The sequence below is a fragment of the Eriocheir sinensis genome, chromosome 21 (genome assembly GCF_024679095.1).
Source record: "Eriocheir sinensis breed Jianghai 21 chromosome 21, ASM2467909v1, whole genome shotgun sequence".
In the NCBI taxonomy this organism is placed as follows: domain Eukaryota; kingdom Metazoa; phylum Arthropoda; class Malacostraca; order Decapoda; family Varunidae; genus Eriocheir; species Eriocheir sinensis.
Window position 1 is genome coordinate 5,647,366 of NC_066529.1, and position 18,087 is coordinate 5,665,452.

General features: G+C 45.5%; 1 protein-coding gene across 2 annotated transcripts in view; it reads left to right on the forward strand.

Annotated features, from left to right (window-relative positions):
• Positions 1-16,141, forward strand: part of LOC127001565 (TNF receptor-associated factor 5-like) — a 19,820-nt gene extending 3,679 nt beyond the window's left edge. For both annotated transcript variants that reach the window (XM_050866314.1, XM_050866315.1), the window contains exons 3-6: positions 5,018-5,177; positions 6,415-6,532; positions 11,810-12,062; positions 15,523-16,141. In XM_050866314.1, coding sequence (XP_050722271.1) covers positions 5,018-5,177; positions 6,415-6,532; positions 11,810-12,062; positions 15,523-15,785 — 794 coding nt within the window. In that variant the 3' untranslated portion in view covers positions 15,786-16,141. The remainder of the gene's footprint in view (positions 1-5,017; positions 5,178-6,414; positions 6,533-11,809; positions 12,063-15,522) is intronic.
• Positions 16,142-18,087: the final 1,946 nt, after the last annotated feature.

The window sequence follows — 18,087 nt, forward strand, 5'->3', positions numbered from 1 at the left end:
TTGCTACCGACGCATTACCATAACACTGATCATAAGCTGCCGAAACACGCCGCTGTACTATTCAACACTCTTTATGTTTACCTTTGCTAGCCCAGATGGGATTCGAATGCAATCAGGTATGCCTTTTTATCTACATGTTATAATTGATTGGGACCGTCCATTAGGCCATCCAGAGAGCCTACAACTGATTAGGTAGAATATAAGAAGATAAATCTAACTTATCTATGTGTTATGTGTTTTGGAACGGACTAATAGTGTCGCCCTCTTTCCTTTCCCCTATCAACATCCTTCCCCTTCATCCCATGCCCACGTGTCACCCTCTTTTCTCTCCCCAATCAACATCCTTCCCCTTCATCCCATGCCCACGTGTCACCCTCTTTCCTTTCCCCTATCAACATCCTTCCCCTTCATCCCATGCCCACGTGTCACACTCTTTCCTTTCCCCTATCCACATCCTTCCCCTTCATCCCATGCCCACGTGTCACCCTCTTTCCTTTCCCCTATCAACATCCTTCCCCTTCATCCCATGCCCACGTGTCACACTCTTTCCTTTCCCCAATCAACATCCTTCCCCTTCATCCCATGCCCACGTGTCACCCTCTTTCCTTTCCCCTATCCACATCCTTCCCCTTCATCCCATGCCCACGTGTCACACTCTTTCCTTTCCCCTATCAACATCCTTCCCCTTCATCCCATGCCCACGTGTCACACTCTTTCCTTTCCCCTATCAACATCCTTCCCCTTCATCCCATGCCCACGTGTCACCCTCTTTCCTTTCCTTCATCCCATGCCCACGTGTCTCTTTCTCTCCCCACTCAACATCCTTGCCCTTCATCCCATGCCCACGTGTCACCCTCTTTCCTTTCCCCAATCAACATCCTTCCCCTTCATCCCATGCCCACGTGTCACCCTCTTTCCTTTCCCCAATCAACATCCTTCCCCTTCATCCCATGCCCACGTGTCACACTCTTTCCTTTCCCCAATCAACATCCTTCCCCTTCATCCCATCCCCACGTGTCACTCTCTTTCCTTTCCCCAATCAACATCCTTCCCCTTCATCCCATGCCCACGTGTCACCCTCTTTCCTTTCCCCTATCAACATCCTTCCCCTTCATCCCATGCCCACGTGTCACCCTCTTTCCTTTCCCCTATCAACATCCTTCCCCTTCATCCCATGCCCACGTGTCACCCTCTTTCCTTTCCCCTATCAACATCCTTCCCCTTCATCCCATGCCCACGTGTCACCCTCTTTCCTTTCCCCAATCAACATCCTTCCCCTTCATCCCATCCCCACGTGTCACTCTCTTTCCTTTCCCCAATCAACATCCTTCCCCTTCATCCCATGCCCACGTGTCACACTCTTTTCTCTCCCCAATCAACATCCTTCCCCTTCATCCCATGCCCAAGTGTCACACTCTCTTCTTTCCCTTATCAATGCGCTTCCCTTTCATCCCTTGCTCTTTCCTTTCCCTATCAACGTTCTCTTCCCTCCCTTTCCTCACCCACGTGCCATTCTGTCACTCTCCCTTCCCCTTGGACTCGGGGTTAAAATCATTACGTTTCGTCTCCTTTGTCACTAATGTCCTTCCTCCGGCGCTCAGGTGTCCTCGCCCCCCCTCCCCCCCCCCCTGACAGCCACCACCGCAGGGAGGAGAAAAATAAGCTCCGAAACCACAAAACTGAATACCCTATGAGTGAGGTGGCCGCTCCTACCCCCCACCGCCTTCCTCCTGCCCCCTGCCCCCTACCCCCTCCCCTCATCCCCCATCCCTATCCGCCGCACACTCCTATTGTATCAGGTGATATAATCTGCAATGCATTAGGTCCCAAACCACTTCCACTACTGAAGTTCCTCCTAATCCTAATCCTCCTCCTCCTTCTCCTCATCCTCCTCCTCATCCCCATCTTTCATTCACTATTCTTCCTTTCTGTTACCTATCTCCACTGGTTTCCTTCTCCTCCTCCTCCTCCTCCTCCTCCTCCTCCTCTTCCGCCACCTCCTCTTCCTCTCCTGCAATGCAATCATGGTCATAAATAAATGTATCAAATGTTTCAAATGTCTCCTCCTCCTCCTCCTCCTCCTCCTCCTCTTCCTCTTTCTCCTGCTCTTCCTTCTTCTTCTTCTCCTCTTCCTTCTCCTTCTCTTCCTCTTCCTTCTCCTCCTCCTCATCCTCCTCCTGGCAGTCAAGCACGGCAAGTAACATGCTTACAAGAAAAATCACTGAGTCAGGCAAAATCTTCGGTCAAACTCTTGCACATCTTATTAGCAACAATCTCTCTCTCTCTCTCTCTCTCTCATCCACATTTTTTAAAGAGAATTTCCAGTGCAAAACTTTTCTGTCATTGTTCCTTCCACTTTACGAAGCTCAATGTGCTCGTGTGTGCGTGTGTGTGTGTGTGTGTGTGTGTGTGTGTGTGTGTGTGATCGTAAGTGCTAGTCCGTCGCTCTTTCTTCCTTTACAAGTCGCTGTTGCGGGACTTAGCGACGTGTTGTCAATTATAACTTTCCCGAGAACCTAACGATAAAGGGAGAATGAGCGAGAGAGAGAGAGAGAGAGAGAGAGAGAGAGAGAGAGAGAGAGAGAGAGAGAGAGATTGCAATGGCGTTAAACCGTCCGACAATACTCCTCCTCCTCCTCCTCCTCCTCCTCCTCCTTAATGCTACAAATTTACTCGAGAACAAGAAACAACGGTAAAACAACTCAAGCGAAGCGATGCAATACTGATGATATCGGCAGGAATTATCCGTTGAACAGTGTTGTCCGCCACTGGAACACCCTCCCTGCATAAGTTAGTGCGGAAACGATCAACTCCTTTAAAAGTCGCATTGACCGTCACTTTGCTGCGTCGGGAGTGAACTAAACGTATCCACGAGTGCGTACAGAAGTGCTTTAATTTCCTCCGCTGGTCTCTCTGGCGGCTGACGGATGGACTGAAGCACTAGAAACAGGCAGCCTCGCAATGAGCTAACATGGTCTCTGCTGCCTGCTCGTCCATGTTTCAATGTTTCCATGTTTCCTTCTCCTCCTCAATAATCCTCCTTCTCCTCCTCCTCCTCCTCCAAACAGGCAGCCTCGCAATGAGCTAACAGGGTCTCTGCTGCCTGCTCGTCCATGTTTCAATGTTTCCATGTTTCCTTTTCCTCCTCCTCAGTCCTCCTCCTCCTCCTCCTCCTCTCGTTAAGGCAATTCTCCCCGTGGCATTGATTCTGTTAAGTCGTCTCTTTCTGCCAATCAATGCGCCGGGAGTTAAAGTTTGGTGAAAATTCCTGTTTTTTTTTTTTTCTTTCTGCAGACCGTCACTCAAATTCACTGGTTACGAGTATGATTGGTCTCTCTCTCTCTCTCTCTCTCTCTCTCTCTCTCTCTCTCTCTCTCTCTCTCTCTCTCTCTCTCTCTCTCTCTCTCTCTCTCTCTCTCTCTCTCTCTCTCTCTCTCTCTCTCTCTCTCTCTCTCTCTCTCTCTCTCTCTCTCTCTCTCTCTCTCTTCAGTTTGTCGATAAGTTTAATGCACTTGGCAATGATGTTCTCTGATTGCTCTTCTTTTGCCTTCCCTTTCTCTCTTCCATCACATCATTCCATAGACGCACACCGCTAAGGCATGTGTTCCCTTGCTTATGTTCCCCCTTCGCTATGACACTTATACAATGCTACACTTTCCACGCTTCGCTTATGCATGTATGATTTTATTCTCTATCTATTCCATTATTCAGAGCATTTACTAAGATTCATGCATGTACTACCTCGTTTTTGGGCTTTGATTTTTCTTTTTTATCTCAGCCTCAATTCGGAGATGAGCACCGCCGCCACGCGCAGCTATAGCGTATATGCTCCCCTAATTATCTTTTACTTCACTGAATTCAATGCGCTTATGTCCAAGATTCATGCGTGTAATAACTAATCTTGGGGTATATGGCGACGATCATTTGCACTCCTGTGCCAGAAGCAACCGGTTAGGCATGGCACGCAGCTCCGATGCACGCCTTAAATAACTTCAAACATAAAGATAAATGCCACCCTTAACGATGCTGTCTTGTGCCGCGCCGCCCGTCACAGTTCCCTTGATGTCTGCGCCTTTGAAGTATAAGATCTTTTATACGGGGAGCAGAGGCCCAATAAAGCTTCCTATCGTTACAGTTTACCAAAGTCCTGCGGCCCTCAAAGGAAGCTATTTATCCAAGAGTCTCGTACAGCAAAATGATCAGTTGGAAAGGGTGTACACATTCTATAGACTCCAGCTTCAGCGTGAGTCAAGAGTTTGGTTCTTTACATTCTCTTTGTCCTCACTCTTCTCATCTTTTTCCTTTTAGTTCTCATAGTTGCCGCTACCCGCCTTCTCCTCCTCCTCTTCTTTTTCCTTTCTTTTTTTTCTTCCTTTGCCTCTTACTCTTCTTCCTCTTCCTCTTCCTAGTCGTCGTCGTCGTCGTCTTCTTCTTCTCTCTTCTTCTTCTTCTTCTTCTTCTTCTTCTTCTTCTTCTTCTTCTTCTTCTTCTTCTTCTTCTTCCCCTTCCTCTTCCTCCGCCTCCGCCTCTGCCTCTGCCTCTGCTTCTACCTCCTCTTCCTCCTCCTCCTCCTCCTCCTGTGAATACCAACTCCTTTAAAAATCGAATCGACCGTCATTTTATTGCGACAGGAGTAAATTGAATACTGAAGTCCTTTCACCTGCTCTGCGGGAACCAAGTGACTGTCGAGCAGATTAAATCACCAGAGGGGGCAACATCGTAATGAGCCAAAAGGCTTTCTGTTGCCTGCATTTCCAGGTTTCCTCCTCCTCCTCCTCCTCCTCCTCCTCCTCCTCCTCCTCCTCCTCCTCCTCCTCCTCCTACTCCTCCTACTCCTCCTACTCCTCAACCATATTCATTTTCCTTCTTCCCAACTAAACAAACTTATAAATATACAGGATAACGAATAGATAAACAGGAAAAGAGAAAAGGAAAAGATGACACGGGCTTGTTCGCCAAACAGTACACACCCTCCAAAAATTTGCCATCTGACGAGCATCGTATTTTACCTTCACAGGTGAGATGAACAACCGGTTCGTGGCACTCGAGCGGCAGGTGGTGGACCAGTTCAACGTGCTCAAGACGATGGTGCTCAACATCGAGGACCAGCTGAGGAGCCAGGACCAGCAGATCAAGAAGAACCACGGAAAGCTGCGCCGGGAACTCCGTGCGCTCGGGTATGAGATAGAGGGAGAGTTTGAGAAAGATAGATGGTTAGATTTTTTTTTTTTTTTATGTGTAAGCCTATAGCGCCGGTAGGCTTGCTTGAGGGGCCTGGATGGTAGTCGGCCCCAGCCCGTCATGGCGCAGGCAAGTGTTTATAATGGCGTCATCTTCTCTTGGATAGGACCAATCGGTACATTTAGACAGACAGATGGATAGATTAAGATGAACCTACACAAAAATGGATAAGAGATAAATAAAGACAGATAGATCGATAAAGGTAGACAGACGGGTAGAGATGGATAAAGATAATTCGAAATAGATTAAGATACGTACAAACACACACACACATACATTTAAACATATATAAATTTTGAACGATATGCGAGTGAGGAGGGTGGGCCTAATCATTGGCGGTGCGGGCGACTACGTTTTACAATGACGCTAATTATATTACACTACATACATACACATATACCGAAAATTAGAAGCTGAAAGATATTGGTGGGTAAATAAGTACAGATGGATGGATGGATGGATGTTGATAGGTAGGTAAGTAGCCAGAGAGAATAAGAGAGAGAGAGAGAGAGAGAGAGAGAGAGAGAGAGAGAGAGAGAGAGAGAGAGAGAGAGAGAGAGAGAGAGAGAGAGAGAGAGAGAGAAAGAAAGAAAGAAAGAAAGAAAGAAAGAAAGAGAAAGAAAGAGAAAGAAAGAAAGAAAGAAAGAAGAAAGAAAGAAAGACAAAGTAAGAGAGAGAGAGAGAGAGAGAGAGAGAGAGAGAGAGAGAGAGAGAGAGAGTTCACTGAATATGCCAACGATTTCACGTCAGCACAACAACCATTCGCAGGCTAATGACCCCGTGCGGCGAGTTGCGAGGCTCACCAGACCTCTTTACTTCCTCCATTTGTATCTAAGAGGAGCCGTTAAGAACACTCACTCTCTCCTTACTCTTCCTTCCTTTCCTCTTCCCTTCCCTTCCTTTCTTTTCCTTATCTTGCTCAAGTTTCCGAGCATAATGTGTGGTGATTCTCTCTCTCTCTCTCTCTCTCTCTCTCTCTATCTATTTATCTATCTATCTATCTATCTATCTATTTATCTATCTATCTATCTATCTATCATTATCTATCTATCTATCTATCAATCAGTCAGTCTATCTACCTATGTATGTCAGTATCTATATGTATCTGTATCTGCATCAAATTACCTACATATTTATTTTTTCATCTCTTTATGCATGTCTCTACCTCCACAGGCTCGGCTCCCCCAGCAGACCTGCCACTGGGGACGCTGCCGGTGCTAATGACCTGCCGGGCGAGAGCCATGATCAGGAGGGCGAGGAGGCGTACGAGGACGACTACGAGGAGGGAGAGGTACTGAGTGTGGACCTTTGGGAGTGGTCAGGGTAGGGAAAGGGCCTTGGGGGGAGGGAGAAATCAAGGCATGTGACGGAGAGAGATAGATGGATAGATAGATTTATAGATAGATAGACAGACAGACACAGACACAGACAGACAGAGGTGGAGAACGTTGGGAAAAGCTCTTGTCCTGCAGTGAATTAGATAGAGCAGAAGATAGTGATGATATTACTACAATCAATTATACCATTACTATTACAGTTACCACAAACACTACTACTACTACTACTACTACTATTACTACTACTATTATTACTACTACTACTACTACTACTACTACTACTACTACTATTTATCTATCTATCCATCTATCTATCAGTCAGTCTATCTACCTGTGTATCTGTCAGTATATATATGTATCTGTATCTGCATCAGTTTATCGATATATATATTTTTGCTGTTGTCCTTTTGTGGAGCTTCAGAAAAACATGATGAAAAAATTGTTCCTCTGAAGATTACTTTTCTATCTTCGCTCTTTCCTTCAATCTCACCATTATTATGTTCTCCCATTTCCCTCGGTAATTCCACCATCATCATTACCTAGTATTTGTGCCTCCTCCTCCTCCTCCTCCTCCTCCACACTTTCCCTTCCCTTTACGTCATATTAGGATCAAAATAGATGCCCAGTGTTGTGTTTCACTTTTGCTAGATATGTTACCACGAGAGAGAGAGAGAGAGAGAGAGAGAGAGAGAGAGAGAGAGAGAGAGAGAGAGAGAGAGAGAGAGAGACGGGGGGGGGGGAAGGATAAAGGGAATAGATCGGATACTAGAATAAGAATATCTGATGAGCCTGGTCTACCTACCTGTCTACCTACCTGTCTACCTGGCCCACGCAGCTACCTATCCACTTTCTTCTCCGTCTAGGAATCTTTGTTGGCTCATCATCATTACATCTACTCCCACATGATCTTTTCTATCAGTATCAATCTAACAACATGTCTGCACCTCTTATGTATGGGTCGCCCACATCCCTATGCCTACGTGTCTAAAAATAATGTCTATCTAATTATATAGTAATCATCTCTCTCTCTCTCTCTCTCTCTCTCTCTCTCTCTCTCTCTCTCTCTCTCTCTCTCTCTCTCTCTCTCTCTCTCTCTCTCTCTCTCTCTCTCTCTCTCTACATATTAATCTGGTAAGCGATCACTACTTCTGACTATTTAACTTATTTACCTGTATACCTGTCTTCAAATACCTCCCGGGCGTCCTGTATGTTTCTTCATCAGAGTCATCAAATACCCTTCTACTGACGTTTTAATCACTAACGCTGCTTCCAGGGTAATTTGTTATATGGGCAGTAGTCTACTTCCGTCTAAAAAGGCAATCAGGTTATTTTCATCTACTTCTATCTATATTAAAATCCATTAAATATATCCATAGGCGATATATTTCCCTGTGATACCTTTTTCAGCGGATGGATATTATTGCCATATGTTGCCACTGGTCCGCTCAAATCCTCCTCCTCACACTAAATCGTTGACTTAGTGTGGCTTATGTGTGTGTGTGTGCCTGTGTGAGGGAAGAGAAAAAACACAAAAAGAGGGAAAGAACGTGATGTGGTTAAGCGCACGGGTGTCGTTGACTTAGTGTGGCGAGAGAAAAAAAAGGAAAAAAACTCGTGATGTGGTGGATATTTAGTTAATAGGACGTGTGTGTGTGTGTGTGTGTGTGTGTGAGAGAGAGAGAGAGAGAGAGAGAGAGAGAGAGAGAGTAGATCATTATAGTCCAGTTTGGTAAGACGATTGTACCGAAAGATTAGACGACTTTCGAGAGGAGAAAACGACGGATTAAAAGAAAAAAAAAGTACAGTGGATGATTAAAAATAGATAAAGAGTTTCACGATGGGAGTAGAGGAGGAGGAGGAGGAGGAAGAGGAAGAGAAGAGGAAAAAAATAAGAGGTAGAGAAAATAGTCTTAACCACTTATTGACAACGTAATGGAAAGGCTCTATATTTCATGCCCTCCACGCTCGAGTACCACCATTTACAGCGCTCCACTTTCCCCGTTCATTCATCACCGTCGGCGGGTGGGTGGACGCGTGCGGTAGGGCGGGCATTCATTTCTCACCACTAACCTAAAACACGAGACCCTTCTTGTATAAACCCTGAGTAAAAGGAATAGAAAACGTGGTGCCCAGGTATGACTCCGGTAATGTAAGATAGATAGATAGATAGATAGAGAGAGATCTAATAAACGATGGAAAATTTAAAAAAAAAGTTTATTAGAATACTTTTTTTTCTGCTTCAGCGCTAGACTCGAGAAAGAAATTAAAATACATGGGTTGATGAGGCCACTGGTGCGTTCTCTCTCTCTCTCTCTCTCTCTCTCTCTCTCTCTCTCTCTCTCTCTCTCTCTCTCTCTCTCTCTCTTTCGTAGTCCGCCATTAGCAACTTTTGAAAACCTTAACTAATCGATACTTCAATAATTATAGCTCACTAACTGCCCCCGCCGCCCCCCCTCCCCCCTCCCTCCTATCCCCCTCCCCCCCCCTCCTGAGCCCTCCAAGCCTTCCCATTCAGTTAATAATCCTCTTTATCCTTATTACGAGATTTTATTTTGCCTTTTTTCCCCCTCTTCCTCCCCTTACCTCTTCACACCCCATTAATCTCAGCTACCTGGTCCCCTATTCCCCTCTTCTCTCTTCTCTTCCCCCTCCTCCTCATTCCTTATCTGGCTACCCTCATTTTTTTCCCCTCTAGCCCCCTACACTTTCCTACTCTTTCCCCTCCCTTCCTTTTCTTACTCTCTTCCCCTTCATTTTTCTTCCCCTACTCCCTTACAATTCCCTTCCTTATCCCTTCCCCTATCTTCTCGTACTCCCTTCTCCCCCATCCTTCCTCCTCCTCTTCATCCGTTTCCTGCTTCCCTTCCTTTTTCTTCCCCTCTAACCCCTTATCCTTTCCTATCCTCTCCTCTCCCTTTCCATCACCTACCCCATTCTCCTCCTCCTCCTCCTCCTCCTCCTTATTTACCTATCTCCCCTCATTTTTTCTTACCCTCAAACCACTTATCCTTTCCTATCCACTCTCTCCCCAACCTTTCCTTCATCTACTCCCTTCTCTTTCCCCTCAAACTCAACCCTCACGTTCCTCTTCTCATTTTTCTTCCTCCTCTAACTCCTTGCTTCTTTCCTACCCTTTTCCCTCTCCCTCCCCATTACCTATCCTCCCTTGCCCTAATAACCTAATGCCTTTCCTTAATTACCGTTCCTTCCCCCTATTACCCTCCTCTGTCTTACCTTCCGCTCCGTCTCTTCCCTCGGTCATTCCCCTTTCCGTTACGCTTTGCCTGCCTCCACTGTTTCCTTCTTTCCCCCCACATTCCTCTCAGTCCGTTCCCTCTCCTTCTTTCCTCCCTCCACTTCACTTCCACCTTCCCCTAACGCCATTACCACCTTCACCTAATCATCCCCTTTCTTCATTTCTTCCCTCTTCCCCTTCCCATCACGTCCTACATGCCTTTTCTCTCACGTTCTTCTATTTTCGTTCCTTTTCCTCTTCTCCTTAATTCAATTCCTCCTTCCCATTCATCATTATCCCGTTCCTAACCCCACATTACATCCTCTCCTCCTCACCTCCTCTCTAACCCTTCACTCCCTTTCTCTTCCCATCACCCGTATACCTCTTCACCCCTGACCGTTTCCCTTCCACACTCCTCTCATTCTTACCCTTCCCAGTCTCCCTTAAAAAGCCTGGGGAGCATTTCGGAGTTTTTTTCTATAAGGGGAATATTAGTAATCAGCGGGCCCAGGGATAACACAGCTTGATGCCAGAAAAATAGTGTCCCTTCGAAAGCTTGGTTCATATTAATATTCCATCCATGGCAGTCGAGGGGGGGGGGAGGCTAGGCAGACAGATAGGTAAATAGATATAGATGAATAGATAGATACAGATAGACAAATAGGGGAAAAGAGGCAGACACACACACACACACACACACACACACACACACACACACACACACACACACTATAACCACGTCCCTGTCCACTCAACAACACGAGATCACGCCACCCACACTTATTACTGACTGATATGCAAGACAATCATCATTAACGTACAGTAAATAACCTCCATACCTTCTACGATTCCAATCAAGGAAACATCGAAAGAAGGGGGAAGGCAGCATCAGCCAAACCAAGAGAATGTAAGCGCCACTATAAAAAAAAATACACCCGCGTAAGTAAAGACCGGGGGCCGACCAACAGTGCCCGTGAGATAGCCAAAACGCGCAACAGAGCCAACCAGAGAGTACCAAGACATCCCTCGACCCGAAATTGACCTGACCTCTCTTTTGGCCACTCTTTACTTTTATCTTTTTTTCTAGGAGCAGCGTACAGTGGGCAGGGGGGGGTTTTCAACGCTTTCTTATGCCCTTGAGCTGCTTCCTTTCCTGAAAAAAAAAAAAAATAGTGTACACGTAAAAGGATTATCAGCTATCGTCAGCCAGCAGCAACCTTCCCCAAGTTCATCACCCCTGAGCCCTCGTCACTATCTAACTTAAGGTGAAAAAAAAAAGTTTATATTGGCACACGACACGGGAATGAAATCGAAATAATAAAGTTCGAGGCTCGCTAAGTAGAAAGAAAAGAAAAGAAAAGAAATGAGCAGAAAATTGGCGGCATTTATAGTTAATTGAGCACCATCTTCAAACTTTCCTTTCACCGCTGCCGTCTTCCTCTAAAGGTCCTCCCACCCTCCCTGCCTTCACCTCTCTCACTCAATCAGTCACACGCTATCTTCTATCTATCTTCCTCTCTCCTTCCCTCCCTTACTCACACACTTTTACTCTCTCCTTTTTCCCCTTCTCTCTTCTCTCATTCACTCAAAGGTTTTTCATTACTTGCCTACCTCTTTTTCCCCGTATCCCTCCTTTTCTCTCTCCCTCCACGAAGAAGCCAACAGTGGCCAGCATGAGATTGATATATGCCCTCACTAACTCACCCAAACCTTCCTAGTCTCCTTTCGTTACTCACTCCCTCACTCTCTCACTCTCTCATACATACCTCTTCCATCCCTACCTAGCCCATATAGGAGGCCCAGAGTAGTCCCCGTGTTATACTTTCACTCACACTCACACTCTCTCTCTCCCTTCCTCACCCCCTCACTCTCTCCCTCACTCACTCTCTCATACCTCTTTCATCTCCCCATAACCCCAACAGCCTCACCCCCTCACACTCCCTCACTCACTCCTTCACTCACTCACACCTCCTCCATCTCCTCCTAACCCCAACAGGAAGCCCGCAGCAGTCCCCGCGAGCCAGAGATCTACCGGTTCAACTCCACCATGCACCAGGAAAACGGGGAGCGGGTGTTCACTTACTACTGGCGCGTTGGGGACATCAACTACAAGATGGACAACTGGGGCAGGCGCCGCTCCCTCCGCTCCAGCAGCTTCTACATCTTCCAGGGCGGCTACCGGATGTACCTCAGGATCTACCCCAACCAGCAAGGGGAGAACTTCTATGTCCACGTGGGTCTGACGCAAGGTAAGGGGCGCAAGGGGAGGTTTTAAGTAGAAGGGGTGACGGTAAGTGATTTTACTATATCAATATCCATGTTGTGTTTGACGTTGTGTAAAGGGGTTGTGGGGTGAAGGATAACGTATGAATGTGTGGGGGGAAGGGGGTTGTGAATGAATGGACCCAGTATAAGAAGCTGCGTAGGTAATGAAAATAGAAGTTAACCAGATCAATGGATTTCGGGGAACATACGGTGAACTGCTATTGTGTAGCTTCATTAGTTTAGAAGCCTCCTTATGTCCTTACGTATTCTCGTGGGTTGGGAAAGGAGAGATGACGGGAGAAAGGAGGAAATGAGATTGCTAGGTCGTGAAGGAGAGAAGGATTGAAGGAGGGGAAGGGAGGGGAGAGGAGGGGAGAGGAGGGGCGGAAGGAAAGAAAGGAGGAATAAAGAGCTGCAAGGGGAACAAAGGAAGGAGTCAAGGTAGGATAGGATACTGTCGAGGAAGGAATGGACTGATGGAGAGAAAAAGGGGACGAGAGAGAGAGAGAGAGAGAGAGAGAGAGAGAGAGAGAGAGAGAGAGAGAGAGAGAGAGAGAGAATTTACGAGGACTGAAAAAAAAAAGCTTCTCCCGGCTCATGCTTCACAACGTTAAATGATTCGCCAATACTGAAAAAAATATATATTCCCAACGACCGTTCCCATCGATTCAGAGGCGGACGTGACGTGCATTCCCGCGCCCCGTGACTGACAGCGGACAACTAAATCACGAGGGACTTTGATGAATGACCAAACCTACACCGTAATATTTTTTCTATGCACTTTCGAAACATTAAAAAGGGAAATCGTATATGCGAAAAGTGCGATATTATTCCAGTTTTGCCTCGCTCATGCACTTGTTGGGGAAATTAATCCATAGTCTAGGTGGAGTGACCGGTTCCCAGCTATTCAGGTAAGTAACAGGTAAAGGTGTTAGAAGATCGCCTATCCGTCCTGACTCCTCTTTCTCTTAACGTCATATTCCGTTAGCGACCTCAAGACTCTGCCGAGGTTAGGTTGTTGTGTGCTTAATAATCATATCTTGTTTTTTAGTACGAATATTCAAAAGGGGCAGCTAAGAGAGTAGGATTCGACAGACTGATTAACACTCTCTCTCTCTCTCTCTCTCTCTCTCTCAATACAAAAGGGCAGCTAAGAGAGTAGGATTCGACAGACTGATTAACACTCTCTCTCTCTCTCTCTCTCTCTCTCTCTCTCTCTCTCTCTCTCTCTCTCTCTCTCTCTCTCTCTCTCTCTCTCTCTCAACAAAAAAGGGCAGCTAAGAGAGTAGGATTCGACAGACTGATTAACACTCTCTCTCTCTCTCTCTCTCTCTCTCTCTCTCTCTCTCTCTCTCTCTCTCTCTCTCTCTCTCTCTCTCTCTCTCTCTCTCTCTCTCTCTCTCTCTCTCTCTCAGATAATAATCCTCATGTGAATGCTTTTTTTTTTTTTTTGTGCGTGTATAACAATGCGAGTAACAGCAATTCATTTCATATCCGCGATAGTGTTGTGCGTTGAAGCCTTCCAGCTGCTCACGCTCATTCTAAAGCTTTATGCAAATTTTTGTTTTTGTTCTCACTCTCGCTGTAAGGCTTCTGTATATTCACATTAAACGGGTAGAATAATAGTTGGATGGATCTTAGTGATATGCTCTTCCTCGCTTTTTCTGCTTGTCTGTGTATCATTTGCTAAAGGTCTCTCTTATACATACACACACGCACACACACACACACACACACACACACACACACACGCACACACACACACAGGAGGAATGTCAAATGGAGAACAAAGGCATATGAATAGACAGCAAACCACCCCAAGCACAGCAGAAAAAGAAAAACAATAAAAATACGTGAAACCACCAATAGGACCCGATAAAAAATGGAAGGGAATAAACATCGGCCAACTCGAAAAACGAATAGGATATAAAAGGTGAGAAATCTAATGAATTGTGGATGCAGTAAAACAGTGAAACACAGTTCGGGGAAGAAAAACGAAAGTCATGAGAGAAAAAAAAAAAAAAGAGCCAGAACAGAGGAGGAGGAAGAGTGGAGGCGGAAAACTGACAACAACAAAACAGAAAATATATTAAAGACCGACAAACGCTGAGTGTACGGAAAAAGAAAAAGAGAAAAGCCATACATATAAAGATATACAAAAGAATACAAAATGAAAACGCTTGGTTACCGGATAGTAGTTATTATTACACTATCAGGCACTGGCAAGACCCCAACTTAATTATAATGCTTATCTTCAGTGCCCTTATTGCAGAGGTCTTCGGATCCGTGTATGAAAAAGTATGACAAAAACGATCCATGGGCTTAGAAAATTACCGTGCAGAGAAAGACTAAAAAGCGTAAGTTACATTCCTTTGAAAGACGTAGACTGTGAGGTGATTTGATTAAAGTTTTGAAATGGGTGAAGGGGAAGACGATTTCGAAAAAGTACTTACATCGAAAAAATATGTTAGGACACGTAGCAACGGAAATAAATTGGATAAAATCAGGTAAATGGATCGGAAAAAAACTAGTTCGCGAATAGATTATACAGTGGATGATTGGAACCAATGAAGCAAGTGTGTATCAGTGATATTGATGACCCAAGGTACAAGCAATCAATACGAGCAAATGTCTCGGGATCCTTTGTCTGTAAGCGTTTCCAAAGACTTATCAATTAAAAAATAGTGAATATGATATCGAACTCTTCACTACTGAATCTCTGCCAGAAACATTAAGTAACACTTCTCACTATTAGGTTGAAAGGGGTATTCCTTGTGTGAATACGGGACGGGGTACATCAAGGCACCGTTGCCAGATTATCGTACTCAGAGCATAGTATTTACCGGTTTCTGACGCCTAACTATTGCCAAGAAACATCAGGATCTAAATCTTTTAACGATAACTATAAATGAGTTTCGTTATTGGAGCCCAGAAGACAGTTTTGGGGTAAGGAGTCGGGAAATATAAGCGACTGAGTACGACAATCTGGCAACGTTGCATCAAGGTGCCCAAAGCTTAATTCCATTATGTGCCCTATTAAGACAAAGGGCCGTACTCTTGAACAATTCGGCGCCCAAAGCACACATATTTTACAAAGCTTTCGTTGGCTTTTAGACATTTCCAGGGGTAAGGTGAACGACCCTGGTGGTAGTCTGACCCTTCTTCTGTACCATGAACATGAAAAAACACACATGAAAACTCGATGAATCTCCTTTTTTGGCGCTTGGAGATAGTTGATATAAGATGCGGAGGCGTCTAAAAATACCGACTTAAAACCTGTAAAAGGATGATGGGACGTAGGAGGAGGAGGAGGAGGAAGAGGAGGAGTGGGGAGGAGGAAGACTAGAAGGAGTAGGAAGTGCAAGAGGATAAAAGCAGCAAATAAACAACTTAAAACCGGCAGTGAATTCTTACTAACAAAGCCTTCGCCTCTGCCTCCCACAGGTGACTTCGACAACAACCTGGAGTGGCCGTTCACCCTCAAGCACCAGGTGAGGATACTGGACCACAGCAGCCCCGCCGAGGACCTGTTGAGCCGCCTGTGGGACCCGACGCAGCTCTGTTCGGAATGGCACTGGCGACGCCCCGACGCCAGCGACAACTACGAGTGTGTTGGCCTCGGCTTCACCAAGGAGACGCTGCGCTCCAGGAACTTCATCATCAACGACGCCGTGGTGATCAAGCTGACGGTCCTGCTCACTTTCTAAAGGACCGAAGGGAAGGGCAGGGGAGGGAGGGAAGGTTGGATAAGTGGCGAAGGCACGATACGGAAGGAAAAGGAAGAAAAAAGCGGAGAATCGAAGGCAGGAACACTGGAGAGGGTGGGACAGGGAAGGAAAAGGAAGTAAAGGAGGGGGGCTGGAAACTGAAAGAATTGACCTTTTAGAGGACTGAAGAGGCGAGATATAAAAAGAAAAGGAAGCAAGGAAGAAAGGGTATAGAAGAAGAGACTGATGGTAGTGTTCTTAGCTTCTGAAGGGTTAAAAAGGTAAGCAAAAGGAAGCAAAGGCGTGGGTAGGAACTGAAAGAAGCGACCTTGTGGAGGACTGGAGAGGCGAGACATGGAAGGGAAGGAAAGCAAGGGAGGCCACGTACAAAATAAGACTGATAGGAGTGTTCTTAGCTAATGAAGGGTTAAAAAAGGCTCGACAGAGAAGGAAGGAGAAGCAAAGGATGGCAGATACACACGGATGAGGCTGGTGGGAGGGTTTCTAGCTTCTGGAAGGATAAAAGGCGGGGAAAGGAAGGAAGGGAAGCGAAGGCAAGGCAGGGAAAGAAAAAAGAGACAGATAACTGCTCTTCTTAACTCTTGAAGGAGGAGCGGAAGAGGGATGAATGGGGTCGTCGGACTTTGAGGTTGCAAAGAGGCAGGATGTTCTAGGGCTTCGAGGAGAGGCTGAACCATTGAGGCTAGATATGTTTTTAGTCGTTCTTAGGCGTCAGAGAGGAGGGAAAATGGTGACATCCTCTTGGCTACTACTGTATGTATGGTAAAAATGGGAGACATGGAGGGTTCTATTACGATTCAAAAAGAGAGATCAGAGGCTAGACGGATCAAAGAGCATAGATCAGCATAATACACACAAGGATACGCATAAGCAAAGTCCATATTAAGGTCGGACGCCATACAAAGACAGCTCCCGAGAATGAGTTATACATCAACTCCCCTCCCTGTCCTTGAATCTATGAAACCTCTATTTGACACTTTCTATCATGTTTGGATCAACTACACATATGCTTTTTTGTTCCATTCATCCACTTGCTTGTTCGAGAATCAGATTTTACCTATTTTCTTGTGCAATCTGAGTTTATCCAAATTATACCCATAGCTGCGTGTTCTAATATCTGTTTTCAGAATAATTACTTCACCTTAATAGCTCTTTTTGATCCCCTTCATCCACTCACAACTATAATCAAATCACCTCTCAGTACAGGTCTTTCCAAAAAAATAAGTTAAGCTTCAGTCTTTCCCTTCACTGAAAGTTTCCAAGTCCGTGGATAATTTTGGTAATTTTTATCTGTACCGAATCGATAGAAACTATACACTTTCTGTAATAAAGGCAAAACAAAATGAAGAACATAATCAAGGTGGGGCCTGACCATTGCCGAATACAACATACATACATATAGCTCCTGCACTCTCGGTACTCACGCCTCTACAAAACCTAAGACTGTTTGCGCGGCTCCCGGCGGCAACACAGTACTTCCTCGCCGGAGATCAGAACACATCCAAATGCCTCTCGCAGCTAAAGTGACCAAACTAAATCAATATTGAGTATTCAGTCACTGAGGTTATTTTTTCCTTTCACTTAAAACACTGCATTTGTCGATGTTGAACTGTATCATCCATTAGTTGGGCCACGTATAGGAGCCTTTAGTTCCCCCTTGTAATACATCAGCGTTGTAGTCTGATCTTATAAGTCGTCCAATCTTTGCGTCGTCACCGGCCAAGCCTCTTTCAAGACCGTTGACGTAAATTATATAAATCATAGTAAAGACCTAAACTGATCCCTCTGTGACGTCACTGGTAACACGAGGCAAGTGTGATTTACTCGAGCTGACTTGCCTGAACTCTGAGCCCAGTCACTGAGCCACGCCAGCTTAGTTTACTTTATCAAAGCCTTTGGTGACGCACCTTGTCGAGTGCTTTGCTGAAGTAGAGTTATAAAATCAGGTCATAATTTTCGTACCTATCCGCTGCTTCGCACGCCTCCTTTGTAAAATGACAAAGACTTAGCAAGACGCGAATGAATAATGAATCTTCCCAGCACCTGCTGTCACCTTGAGGCGGCGAAAACACATCAAAGAGAAATGGACAGTTTGTCAACGGAAGAGGAGAGACGAGAGGACAAGAAGGAAAAGATGGTGGAAGTGGCAGTAAAGTGGATGACAAGGAAGGGTGAAGGAGAGGCGGTACAGTGAGCGAGGATAACTAAAAGAATGTAGATAATGTAAGGGGACGAGTAGATTCTGACGCATATATAGGCAAAAGAATCATGATATATACTT